This window comes from Diadema setosum, chromosome 8 (assembly GCF_964275005.1).
Source record: "Diadema setosum chromosome 8, eeDiaSeto1, whole genome shotgun sequence".
Lineage (NCBI taxonomy): Eukaryota > Metazoa > Echinodermata > Echinoidea > Diadematoida > Diadematidae > Diadema > Diadema setosum.
Genome location: NC_092692.1, coordinates 17,338,690 through 17,352,517, shown reverse-complemented (window position 1 = coordinate 17,352,517; position 13,828 = coordinate 17,338,690). Strand labels below are relative to the sequence as shown.

General features: G+C 37.1%; 1 protein-coding gene across 1 annotated transcript in view; it reads right to left on the bottom strand.

The window, feature by feature from the left end:
- Positions 1-4,928, bottom strand: part of LOC140232106 (uncharacterized) — a 69,130-nt gene extending 64,202 nt beyond the window's left edge. Inside the window, exons 1-2 of the mRNA XM_072312254.1 lie at positions 4,887-4,928; positions 3,220-3,241 (exon numbers count right to left, since the gene is read on the bottom strand). Of these exons, the coding sequence (XP_072168355.1) occupies positions 3,220-3,241; positions 4,887-4,928 (64 nt within the window). The remainder of the gene's footprint in view (positions 1-3,219; positions 3,242-4,886) is intronic.
- Positions 4,929-13,828: the final 8,900 nt, after the last annotated feature.

Sequence of the window (13,828 nt, the reverse complement as noted above, 5' to 3'; positions counted from 1 at the left end):
TGAAACTACAACTCAGTGCCCACATCTTACAGAAAACCCCAGTCGATTTGCTTCTGTGGGCAAAGAGAAATGAGGTATTTTGTAGGGCATGTCAGGAATCTCTTCCCTCCAAGTTCTGTCAAGAGCATCGAAGTGCTAAACTTGGAAGGATCAGACTCATGACATGCTTTTCAACAATCCACATTTCTCTGTGACCGCTTTACCAAATTGAATGGGATTTTCTGCAAAATAGAGCTAAGATGTTATGTTTTCAGACCCTGAAGTAGCATTTAGACTGTTTAATCATATTGGGTGTTATCAATATGAAAATCCGATTGTATTTTTTTTTTTTTTTGGGGGGGGGGGGAGACATACTGTATTGCTCTCTGAGTCGACACCGGCTCAAAGTAAACCCAGTTTATATTCCTCTCATTCTTGCTGTTGCTGAACATCTCAGGAAAAGTGTGGTTCTGGACATTCTTTTTATGAAAATGCATGTCTTCGACATAATAATACGGCAGACATTTTGGTTTTTATCTAGGTGATGATTTATGGGTATTGATCTATGCTTCCATACACAAAGGGTAAAAAGACCAGACGATCTTGTTTGCACTGGCAGAGGAAGGATCGAAGGAAGGGAAACTGGTTGCTAGGCATGTATGTCTTCCAGGGAACAATCGTTGCTATGACATCGGGGGAGTTTTCCACCACGTTCTCTCACATTTTTACGTCTAGTGAACATCATTGTGCCCCTCAGGCGTTGAACGCTAACGTACATTACACATTAAATTTACCCTACAGCAACATCTTATCTCATTTTAAATTTGTAGGCCTATGCACTACATATCATTTAAAACTAGTACTGTCTACAATATGTTTTATATTACCTGCGTCAAATGTTTCATTTATAAAACGCTTTTAACTGTCATACAATGCAGATGAATTTTGGATACATACATTATATTATATTGTTTTTCGAACCAGCGACGTTTTACAAGATCCTCTTTTCAGTAGATCACTCCTTTCCATCGCTATGTCTACTTTTGTCACCACTGCAAAATATGCATCGTTTCCTTCATCATATTCATTTGTTCACGTATTTTTTTTTTTAAATTATACTTTATCGTCGCTGGGGCGATAAGACCTCGTATCTACAAAATGTGAAATGTTCAGGAGAGCCAAAAAACATGGCGGCCAAAGCACTGTGGCAAATGATATAGCCTTTCCTTTGACATGCCGTGGTGGCTTCATTTTTGGAGTAAGACAGTTGGGATTTGGACAGGACATCACTTAACCCATTATTTGACCATTAATCAAAAAAACTCATTTTCACCAAAATTGCAGGTACAAGGTCTTATCACCCCAGCGACGTTATGTTCCTGCTTGTAGTATAGAAATATGATTTATCAAATGTAAACTCTGTATTTGTATTTGTGTGATGAATGGCAAAACGCACAATCAAATTGAATTAGATCGAATAGAGTAGATGGATACAGTACAGAAGGTCGAAAGTCATTATATACGATATTAATAAATGCACAAAATGATAGGTTCTTCCTTCTATGGAACGGTTTGGTAATAGACTTGTGCCATATAGCAGTCTACATAAGTTAGGACATATAAGATTTTAATCTTTGTCGTAGGAGACTTAACTATACTCCGTTTTGTCGAAGTTTAGATAAACATTGTTCTGCAAGCTATCATTCTATGCCGATTTATCATCTGCTACATTTACTAATCTCCCTCACTTTGCCTCTGCTTCGATTTTAATGAAGTTTCTGTCCCTATCTACCACATTCTTCTTTATGTAAGTACATATACACATAGAGTTATATGTATAACACATGTGTGTGTGTGTGTGTGTGTGTGTGTGTGTGACCCCTGGGTGCGTGAAGAGGGAAATATGCTTCTATACTTCTCACAAATATTGTTAGACAGTACACTTTTTTCAGTTCTATTCCTTGCATTATGTGGTTACCTTTGTTGGATGGAAATAAAGTCTTGACGTGAATTGAATTGACAGAAGAAAACCCACAGACAACACGCGGCCGGACAGTCATTGCCTATAATCATAGGCGTATCTAATACATACTTACATACGAGAATTCACAGTATATATCATCTACAATCATTCCATTGTTCCGAAGAAGAGAACATTCATGTTATTACCAGAATACACCGGCATTTATGATTATTGATATGTTTGACCCACTGCCCTGCAAACACACACAAAAAGGCCTCGTTTCCATGGTAACGCTGGTACGACTGATGGGCTCAGAATACCATCGGATGCATGATGTCTAGAGCAATTGATCGATCACCACGAATTGAACCAAACGAAAAGCAATATTGACCCAGAAAATATTGAAGAGAAAGGAGGGGGGAGGGGTGAAGGATGTGCTTTATACATGCACCGGAGTGATGGGGTGTAATTACTTTTTGTGGCAGGTTGCTAATCAAATACAATTGGATATTGATTGCAGCATTCGCTCACTCGGGCAACAATCCTGAAGTGAAATTACAACAATGGCATGACAGGCACGTTGCAATTTTTACTTTCAATGTTCACCCCAGAGTTTGCGTATAACGTCACCTACTCGGGCTATTTTATAATTAAGTATTAGGTTTCGAAAAGCATGAAATTTTGTATGAAATTATTAATTTGTTGTTGCTTTTAGTCTTAGTTTCGATGAGTAACGTGAGTAGGATTTATACTGATCTACCAGTTACTTACACATACGTGGAATTCCATGCTTGATACTTATCAATACATTAGAGTTGGCATCTGTACCATTGTCATCATTCTAGAAGACAACTTTAGTATAAGGTAGGAAAGTAGCGTTGTTGTTATCATCAATATCATGTCTAACAGTATGATGTAACATAAAGACTGTGATAGTTATATTCGGAATATTGTTATCATTATTTCTTTGAATACTGGAAAATGTGTGCGCAATTATTCTTAAGCATGATTTGAACTGAAACTGTCTATTTTCACACGTTTTAAATGCAGTCATGTTTGTAATATTTTCTTTTTGTAATTGGTGGTGCTTACTTAGTCCCAACGTGGAATACGAAATCATCTATACAAAATATAAACAGTTTTGATATCATACTCGGTAAATGTTTTTGAATCGGAATTTGTTGGTGTGAAACTATGAGCAGCATATTTTAATATGTGGTTTATACACTATCATTATAGAACGATACGTAAAGGGGGAATAAAATGATAGGACTTACCTTGAGAGTGTTGAATAAATATCTGAAAAGCGAAAAGACATACAAAAAACGAGGAAATCACTCATTTGTCCATGCTAGAATGAGAACATAAATATTTAGAGTACTACTAGGATATCTGCAGCCCTTGAAAAGTACGCTTTAACAAAATTCACATATTAACAAATCTACACAGAAACTGAAATATTATGGAATTTGAGCACTTGATGAGGACAAAGACTACTTATCTATCTCAGTTACCCTCATTAAATTTTTATATTAATCTGTTATCTAGTGTTTATTCATTTGATATGTCCCCTTCTCTCTATCTATCTCTCTTTTTCTCTCTCTATAGTTTCTTTCGTCATGTTCATTTCTTCTATTTGAGAAGTTCCTTATCTCTTTTTCAATGAAAGACCTGCAGACGGTCATATTATAGGCCTACCAGAAATCTGATCAACACCGACCGTGTGTTTTACTTGGTGTTATATTATTGGTTGATCACTTATACTTTAAATCCTCAGCATTGATTTCGTATTTCCCATGCAGCCATGAAAAAGGTTTTACTTTTCGGCAGGAGGTGATGATAAATTTCATGATGAGACAGGCCATAATGTGCTGTTTCTTTCATCAAAGGTTTTCAAAGGAATTAAGATATTGATGTTGTATATTAAGCAGTTTCAGTGCAACAACGCTAGCTCTGAAGTGTGGTTTGATTCCCAACACTATACACATTTCAAAAAGCGGTTAGACTTGCAGTTGTACCCATCAAAGGTTTTCAAAGGAATTAAGATATCGATGTGTTATACTGAAGTTTAGAAACACTTGTGATCATATACACCGTATATCTTTAACACTATATAATAAACACAATATATTCCCAGTAACGGTGAAATGATGTACTGTTCTGCTTTGTTCGCGCTTTGGGTCAATATTGGAATACTTTTCAGTCAGCTTCAGAAAGAAAGTATTCTATATACAAATACAAATAAACATCCAAGAAAGGACGACAGATAAACGCCTGTTAACTAATTTTGGAAAGCTGAAATTAATTGCTTTGTCCAAGGACATGATGTGATTCAATTAAGGATTCAGTGAAATTGAATTCAAGCCAACCATGATACAGAGTCCATGATCGTCACAACTATGTACAATTTTTGTATACGGCTGTAGGATTCATACCATTCGAATATTTTCTCTTTCAAATATGGGTTTGTTTGATTTTTTTTTTTTTACTGTTGATTATTACAGTCAATCGAATGTAATAAGTAACCTCCTTTGGACCTTTCATCATAATTTTATATTTTCGCTTTATGCTTTGACGACCCCAAAATTGAAGCTTTATCATATACTTCAATATTATTTGGATTTTGTATCCAATATTCTGAAAACAACAAGTCCCATATTAAAGTCCTTTTCACAAAGATACAGGTTTTTTTTTTCAGTTTTCTTATATACATTATTTGCAGTACCAAATGACGTTTGCACCGGGGAAAATTCGTGTCAATCATATTCATCTATACAGTAATGTTTTATCATTGTAGAGTATCTCATGAAATGTCTTACACTAAAAGAGCATGAATATTTTGAGAAGGAAATATCATATATATGTTACCACAAGACTAAGAGACTACTTTATTTCAATATGACAAGAAGTTGCGTAAAGTAGGCAAAAGGGAGATTGTGCTTACCAACGTGAGGACGAGACTCGCGACTGCTACGAAACATTTCATGTTGGCGGAAACGTATGACTTAAACCACAATAATCATGACAAAGATATTAAAAGCTGCGCTCTGAATATATAGAGTATATTCCTGATTCCATTGGGTAACTGTTCTTCTCTGACGATTTGCCGGCCAGTCTATCCCTACGGTGTGTGAGACTGAGCACACTTTCTCTGAAGAATCACAAGAAAGCAACGTTTCCTACTGAATCGGGCAGATCATTAGAATCATGACAACTTGAATAAAAAGAGTGTCGTGGAGCAATGTAGCAGCGCGTTCTGCAAGTATTGACGTCAGGTATATATCGTCTGCCCCATAGATACACAAATCAGTGGATCATTGGATAGGTGCAATAAACCGCGCATGCGCAGAGTATTATGTTTACCTCGTTAACATCCAAACCTCTGTGTTTGCTTCTCTTTCTCATACCCCATATCGTCACTTTCTCCTCCCTCCCCCTCCCCTTCCCCCTTCTCCGCCCCTGTATCTACCTCGCTGTCACCTGTTTTCGCTTTTTATTCATTTCTTTTTGAAATTCACTTCTATCCTCTACTTCACTGATCATTTTCATTTTTTCCGCATATAGGAATTGCAGGTTGGTGTCCCTGGAAAGTGTCATTAATCTCTTACTGTGACATTCACAAACAACGAACATGATGATTGTACGTGCATTCGTTTTGTGATAGTAGCAGCTGATAATCATATTCGTTGATTTGATGGAACCTGTTAATAGGTTTTGATCGAACTCATAGCGAAAGTAACGTATGAATAATTCCAATATTCGGGGCCGTTACGATGAGGGTTAATGGCCGGGAATAATTTGCAGTCGTTCGCATGCATGTTCCTGACAGAATGTAAACTGTCTAAAAGATTAAAAAACATCATCAGTCCTGCCTAAGTATCTGGCATCTATATAGCGACGATTACGTTCAAGTCACGTGAACAACAATACCATCTTAACCACGCGGTTGTTGTTGTTTTTTGTGAGCTAATGCTTTATATTTACATCAAATATAAGCATGTTCATTATTGTATATATCTTAGACATGAATTTGACTGTTTCGGGAAGACATTCATTTGTGCCAGGGAATTTATTCCTCATTGAGTCAAATATACTGCCTTATTTGTATTACATGTAACTATAAATGTTTTACAAAGATTTTTTTTTGTTTTTTTTTTGTGATGCATGTTTAGTATAAACTGAACTTTTGTGTTGCTCCTTTGCCATTTGGTTATGTTTTGTTTGAATTTGTCACATTGATGTAATTCATTTTTGATTTGATTTGTTTTGAGAAGCAAAATAGATACGAACGAACGAATACCTGCATGATATTTTGTTGTCTTGATGATTCTCTCAGACTCTGACAAAATGATATCTAATACGTATATATATATGAATATGAGGACATTTTATGAAAAATGTACTCTTCTTGTAAGGTATTCAATACTTTGTACCCACGTAGAAAGAAAGGTTTCAAATTCGAAACAAACATTGACCTCGCGGAGAGATGTAACAGATAAACACGTATAGGAGAATGCCTGTGCTTTTGTAATTTGAACACCTTGCTATCTACAGTAGACAGGTGATTACCACTCGACTTTATATAAATGCACGCACACACACACACACACAGAATATGTATATATATATATATATATATATATGAATGTATATACATATATATGATAAATATGTGTGTGTGTGTGTGTGTGTGTGTGTGTGTGTGCGTGTGTGTGTGTGTGTGTGTGTGTGTGTGTGTGTGTACATGTATATGGGCCGAAATAGAAGCAAAAGTAACAATTTTAACTTTGGTTGCCAGATCGGGCAAGTAAGAAATAAATATAAATAAAATATATATGCTTTTATATGATATAACAATATTCTGCTCTCTGTCAACGTGTGTGTATGATCGAAAAAGAGAAAAACAAGACTGAATATATTGTCCTCCAAAATGAATCGTCGGAGCGCCAGAGCCTGCTGGGCAAAATCGAAAGTTGTTTTCGACGACGCTGGAAGCCCGAGGAGGGGTCACCATGACAACGACTTAAACAAAATACCCCATTCTCCTACTCCCTGCAGTGGCACTAATTAATGTCTACCCGACGCAGCCAATTTCATTTGCGTTGTGTTGAAGCTTTGTCATGCAAATTAATCTCTAAATTTGTCAATACGTTTTGGTTGATCCTTGTTAGTGTGCATATTAAAGTAAAATCCATGCAGTTCACTGAACAAATTGATTACCCTTCTCGTGCTCTGACGCAGGCAGGGAGATTTAGGTATGCTTACTCCTTTCCATCATTTATTTCGTGGCCTTCAATAAAAACGACATTAATCTAATTTCGAAAGAATCGGAGCGACGATATCTAGAGACCGCTTCGTTATATCCAAAGCCTAGAAATTGGAATGTCCATGTTGATAGCGTTTTTGATATTAAAATTCCATGTCTCCGCCAGTCACTTACAATCGCCTTTCACATACTTTGCTGAGAATTAACTTCCAAAAAAACAAGTAAAAAAAAAAATGACGAAAGCTTTCCTGATGCTGGTAGCGTTTACTTATGACTGAATTCCGCTTGTCAGGAATGTGACATGAAATACATAGTCTTGAATGATACTCAGAGTAATGTTCGTGCAAACATGAATGATGTTCGTTATTACACAGCTTCGTAAATCCGAAAATGAAAATTCCTTTACGCACCAATTCCCTACGCCTAGATGTTCGTCAATCCGAAAATGAAAAAAGGGTTTAATGATCCAAACATTAATTTTATTCAGATTCAGATTTATTCAGATTTATTCAACATTTTCAGTAAAAACAGTATATCCACTATTAATAATTCGGAAGTATTTCCTCGATGTCCATTGTTTGTTAGTTCGTTTGTGTGTTTGTTTTGTTATTGATTCCTCTATTTTCCTTGACGGGTAATATTCAGAAGAATAACGGAGAGGATGACATGAAATTTGTTGAGTTGTTACTTCTTTGTCTTTTTGTTTGTCCCATTCTTGATCTCATTTTCGACAAACCCTCATGCGGTTATTGGATTTAACACGCACGGATTTAACAGGGGTTGATATAAATTGCTAATATGCCACAATGACTGGCTTGGTAACATAAGATTTCAATCATGGTAATGATGGTAATGATGATGATGATGGTGATGACAACGACAGTGATAACTATACTGATTACGCTATTGTCAACAATATGAATTATGGAATTAAAAGGCATAATTTACCATTTGCCGATGAAACAAAAACCTAGCATTAGTACTGTAAAATAGTTCTAAAATGTGAGTTAGGGATAGAAACAACCACTGCAAACATATGAATCGGTAAAATCGATGTTAAGTATTGTTGAATATACAAATGTGAACAATTGTTATAATAGACTAAACCGTCTAGAGTTACGGTTTAATGAGAAAATACAGATATCTCTTTATATTTTAGCCTTTATCGCGAAAAAAAAATATATGATAGGATGTTTTGCATATGCAAATGTCATATCTTGAAGTTTTTCTTTTTAATCATTGTTCCCAAAGGTAAAAAGACCTTTAAGATGATGACAAAAATAAACGACGATAAGGAAGATATGGATAATAATGATGATAACATTATGACCTAATCGACCAAGGGAAGTCTTCTGATATTTCCATCGCTTTTTATGGCAGAAGGCCCCACCTTTAAGCCATTAAGACTATTCCTTCATTGCTATGTACCCGTTTTCACACCTGTCCCAAGTCAGTATATATAACACTTTTCGGAGCTAGAACGCAGAAGCTAATTTTAGAAGCCAAAGCCAGCTCCCCTGTATGATACTGCAGCGGTACAATAATGCAACTCTGTGGCCTGACGAAGAATCAATCTCGTGTATGTCATTCGACTTTGACACTTGAGTTTGTTGTGGGGTGTTTTTTTTTGTCGCTGTTGTTGTTGTTGTTTTTGCATAAAATGATATGCCTCTCAACAGGGTTCAAATTTCCGTTTTCATTGGTCTCAGTCTGTATGATCCCCAGTCAACAACCTTACAGCGTGCAGGTGTGCAATCATGTGCGTAACTTTGTGAGTGATGTGGTGTATGTGTGCGTGTGCGTGTGTGAGTATGGTTTTGTATGTGTGTGTTTGTTTGTTTGTTTGTTTGTTGTTGGTTGTTTTTTTTTTTTTGGGGGGGGGGGGACATACGTAACTAGTAAATCACGAGATGACAGCTGTGTTGTCAGCGAAATCATGTATTCATGAGTTTTTACTTCGTTTGAAAAAAAAAATGGAATAAAGCTGAACCTGGAACAAGTTTGTTGAATTGAAAAGTGCGTCACGATTATGAGACAATGGAGGGAGCCTACAATGCTTCTTTTCTTTCTTTTTTTTCTTCTTCAGAGGAGTAAAAATATGATTGCTACACCAGTTATACATTACTGCTCCCACTGAAAATATAGGGGAGGCGTTAAAATGAAAAACATGTACAGACAGTTCTAGAAGGGATCTCCCAGCCAGCTGCAATACGGCAGAAAAAGACAGAAAGAAAGAAATACTTCAACCTCGATACCAGCAGTTCTTCGGAGGGGACTTAAAAGGCCTTGTTTGCTTACAAACATTAATGGCTTCCTTACAAGCGATATAAAACATGACCACGAATGGAGTACTTCAAAAACAACACCTTGCTCACACCCCTCCCCCAACAGACAAACACACCTCGATTCCACCAGGAAGGTGCCCACCTCCCTGATTCCACCAAAGCAAGCACAAGAGTGAGCAAGTTTGTCGGTATTTTCCAAAGTCGGTTGAGCGTGGTGTTGCGTATCGCCGCACCTATACCGCCACATAGTTTGTTTACTTTTTAGTACCTGTTCCTCGCTGTTGACAAGATTGTAGTTCACATTTTACATCATACGGCTGTGGAAGAAGTTGCTTGGGCATTCATGCTTGTTAAATGCCTCATTCTATCTACCTTTATTCCCGGTCAAGATTCTCAGAGATCATGAGCAAGTACGAGGAGAAGGTAGGTGTCAAAAATATCACTGTGACAAACGTGAAATTGAATTTTAAAATTTATATTTTATGCGAAGCAATTATCTTCACTGTTTTACAATGCTATGTTTTCCTATGTGATTCTAACTTCATGATATTGCTACATTGATATTTATGTCGATAATTCAGAGACTATATACAACCCCCTATCGGTTAAATTGGAATGCTTGAAATCTATGACGACTTCAATTGAATGTCGTAATTAACTTCTTCTTTCTACGTGTCAAAAAGATAATATCAGTAAAGATTTTGTGACATTTATTTTACTATGCCACCACCATCTAAAAGGCATATTTGATTTTAAAGGAAGCGATTTCAGTTAATCTTTTACGATTTGATTGATTATTTTTTCTCTCAGTCTAGTTTAATCTACTTCAACTTGTACATGGCCACTAAGGTTGTCATGGAACGGTGTCGAATGCATTAGTGATGTCCATTTTTTTTTCTCAGTAGTAACTGAACCGCCCGAAACCGCCCGTGTACTCCCTATAAGACGCCAGAAACCACGACTCCGTTTTTTCTTCTTCTTTTTTTTTTTTAGTTTTCTGTTTTACCATTTTTGTTGTTTTCATATAGAATATATGATTACGTAATTTTAGAGAGGTCGCAAAAGACGAGCTTTCATATAACTGACACAGCATGCAGTATTTTAGTGTCGATATTTACCTCACCTATAAGTATTTAGTGTGTCCTTGCCATCAGACGCTCTATACAGAATCTCAGAATTCCCACAGACCCATGGAAACAGACAAAATGTGTCAATTTTTTTTAAAGGTGAACGAATTATCTTAATGATATATGTGTGCAGGTGTATGGCGGCAAAGTGAATGAGGGCTTTGAAGGCCAATACAAAGAATGTACCGACCCGGACAGACCGAGCACATCTAAAGCCGTCGAAGAGAGCACATCGGGCGTCGATGTCGTGACCGACATCGACGAGAAACCCCAGAGACGATTGACATTTTGCATCGGCTTCCAGATATTCCTCATCTTTGTTGCCATCCTTATGTCTGCCTTTATGATTTTATACTTCATTTTCGAAGGTACGACTATACCAGTTCTATTCCATAATTCATTTAAAGTTATCTTAAAGGGATGATATAGTATTGGTGGAGATGAGGATTGGGCTTTTAACATTCTGCGAGTTACCAAGAAACCACTTACGAGAAAATATAGAGCATACCATTCTCAGAGGAATTCGAAGTTTATTTGATGACAATTGGTTTTGGAATGGCCGAGACGTCTAAAAAAACAAAGTAAACCAAAAGCGATCATCATAAAAGGTGGGCCCCACCTGTTACAAGGATCGCTCTGCTTTGGATATCTCCAAATTCCAAATCCAGTTTTTATCAAATAAACGGTGAAATCCTCTTGGAATTACATGCTCTTCTATATTTTATACTAGATTTCTACTTATCTCACCAAAAATGTTAGAAATGTGAAGTTATGTCTTAATCAAAACTGTATAATCCCTTTAAATTGCATGCCTCTTGAATTATTATGTATGTTCTTTTTTCGCATGGTATGATTTGTACACTCATATTCCTCGTTGAACACGAAAATTAATGAAATGAAATTAACGAATGTAACTGGCATAAAGATTAGTAATCCACACACATAATTATTTCAGTCTCCATCGCCAATCATCATTTTCATTTTGATCTTTTTCTAACTCTTCTTTCTCCTAATTTCTCTATCTTCTTGTAACTGTCGTCACTCTCTCTTATACGTTTCCCGTCTTCTTTATCTCGTTCACTCACTCTCCCACTCACTCACACACTCACTCACTCACTCACTCACTCACTCACTCACTCACTCACTCACTCACTCACTCACTCACTCACACACTCACTCACTCTATCTATCTATCTATCTATCTATCTATCTATCTATCTATCTATCTATCGATCGATCGACTTATCGATCTATCTATCTGTCTACCTATCTATCTATCTATCTATCTATCTATCTATCTATCTATCGATCGGTCGACCTATCGATCTATCTATCTGTCTATCTATCTATCTATCTATCTATCTATCTATCTATCTATCTATCTATCTATCTATCTATCTGTTATGTCTCTATCTCTCTGCATCACAGAAAAAATACTTTCTGGCGAAACATCATCTCCGGCGCCATAGCTGAGCTGCGAAGCTACAACCGCCCTCATGAAGAATCGGTCTTACTGGGATTTCGAGAAACTTGCAACGACTAGAGTGCATCCAGTAAATCTTACATCTTATTCACCCTTGTAAATCATAAGAAAGAAAAGCCACCTTCAGAATAACTATCGATTAATGTATGCAACGGTCAAATCAAAGTAAACGTCACCATGTGGCGGCACTGTGGCATATAGTGGATAAGACTCTTGGCTATCAGTCCGAGGAACCGAGTTCGAATCCCGTCCAGTGCTCACTCTTTGGAACAAGATGTTTTTACCCACAATGTCCCTCTTGACCAAGGTGTATAAAATAATGGAAACCTGACAACCGAAGGGTAATAAAAATAGCAGGATCCTTTGGTTCAGGACTGTCAGCACTTAAGAGGCTACCCCTGGTTAAAGAAGACCACTGTTACTATTATTGTCATTTTCATTATAATTAGCATCCGTTCCTTTTCCCCCTTGTCTAAAGGGGGGAGGGGATGGGGATAGGAAAACAGGGTATCATACATCGATATCTTAATTGTCCACCATTGATCGCATTGCAATTCCGCTATGCCCTGATTAATCAAAACGAGGAAATATGTGTGTGTCTGTTTGTGTGTGTGTGTGTGTGTGTGTGTGTGTGTGCGTGTGTGTGTGAGTGTGTGCGTGTGTGTGTGTGTATGTGTGTGTGTGTGTGTTGTGTGTGTGTGTGTGTGTGTGCTAGGGAGAGAGAAACACGCATTGCCCAAAGAATCTCAATCTAGTCAAATATCCCCAAGAAGCCTCGGGCATTTCACATATAAACTAGCTGCGAGTGCTTACAGTGTCAGGCCGGCCTTGTATCAGGGAACCCAATAAACATGGGCTAGACAAAACGTTTTACATTGCTCCACGTTTTGTTTACAATCCAGGCAATGTGAAAATAGCAGGCAGCGACCAACCATGAATGTACCGTGATCTGAACCGAGATTCACAATCAGAACTCCATAATACCCTAAAAATCCCAAGGTTATTTGCTTTGAACTCTTTCTTTATACTCCGGAGACGTTGTTCAGGATTCTAAAAGTACACCCCCCCCCCCAAAAAAAAAAAAAGAAAAAAAAAGAAAAAAAAGTAGCAATGTCATAATAATATGTGGTGAGTAGAAGCGTCACCTAGTGGAAAAACGCGGAATTGAAAATTATCGTGCCTCTTAACAGTGGCAAACGCTATACCCATGACATCAATCTATATAGGCCATAACATTATCCGTAGGCCTAAAAACGTATAATTTAACCTGAATTAGACCAGTGTAGACTATCCAGGATTATAGGTAGAATATTGATATTCGTATGGTAAAACGTAACAAATCATTCGATCCGGTCACTCGTAGAAGAAAGAAGAATGTGAACTTAAATCAAAGCATTTGGATGACGACATAAGAATACCCTAAGCACAACAAAATCAGCACAACATGGAACGCGATCGTCTGCTTCATCAATATTGTTTTGATTGATGCGGCAATATTCACATTGGAACACTAACATCTCCAGTTTTCAAGATTTGAGCTTGAATCTGAGCTTGCGATATTCTGATTTATAACGCTGCCTGGTGTGAGAAAAAACTACATAGGTGTGTATGTTGGGAGGGGGGGGGGGGGGCGAAACTATGCATGGTGCCGTTTAAAAGTATTTCAAATAATCACTCCAAATGTTGTGAGAAAACTTAGCGCCCTTGGTGCTTATCAGTGCTTAT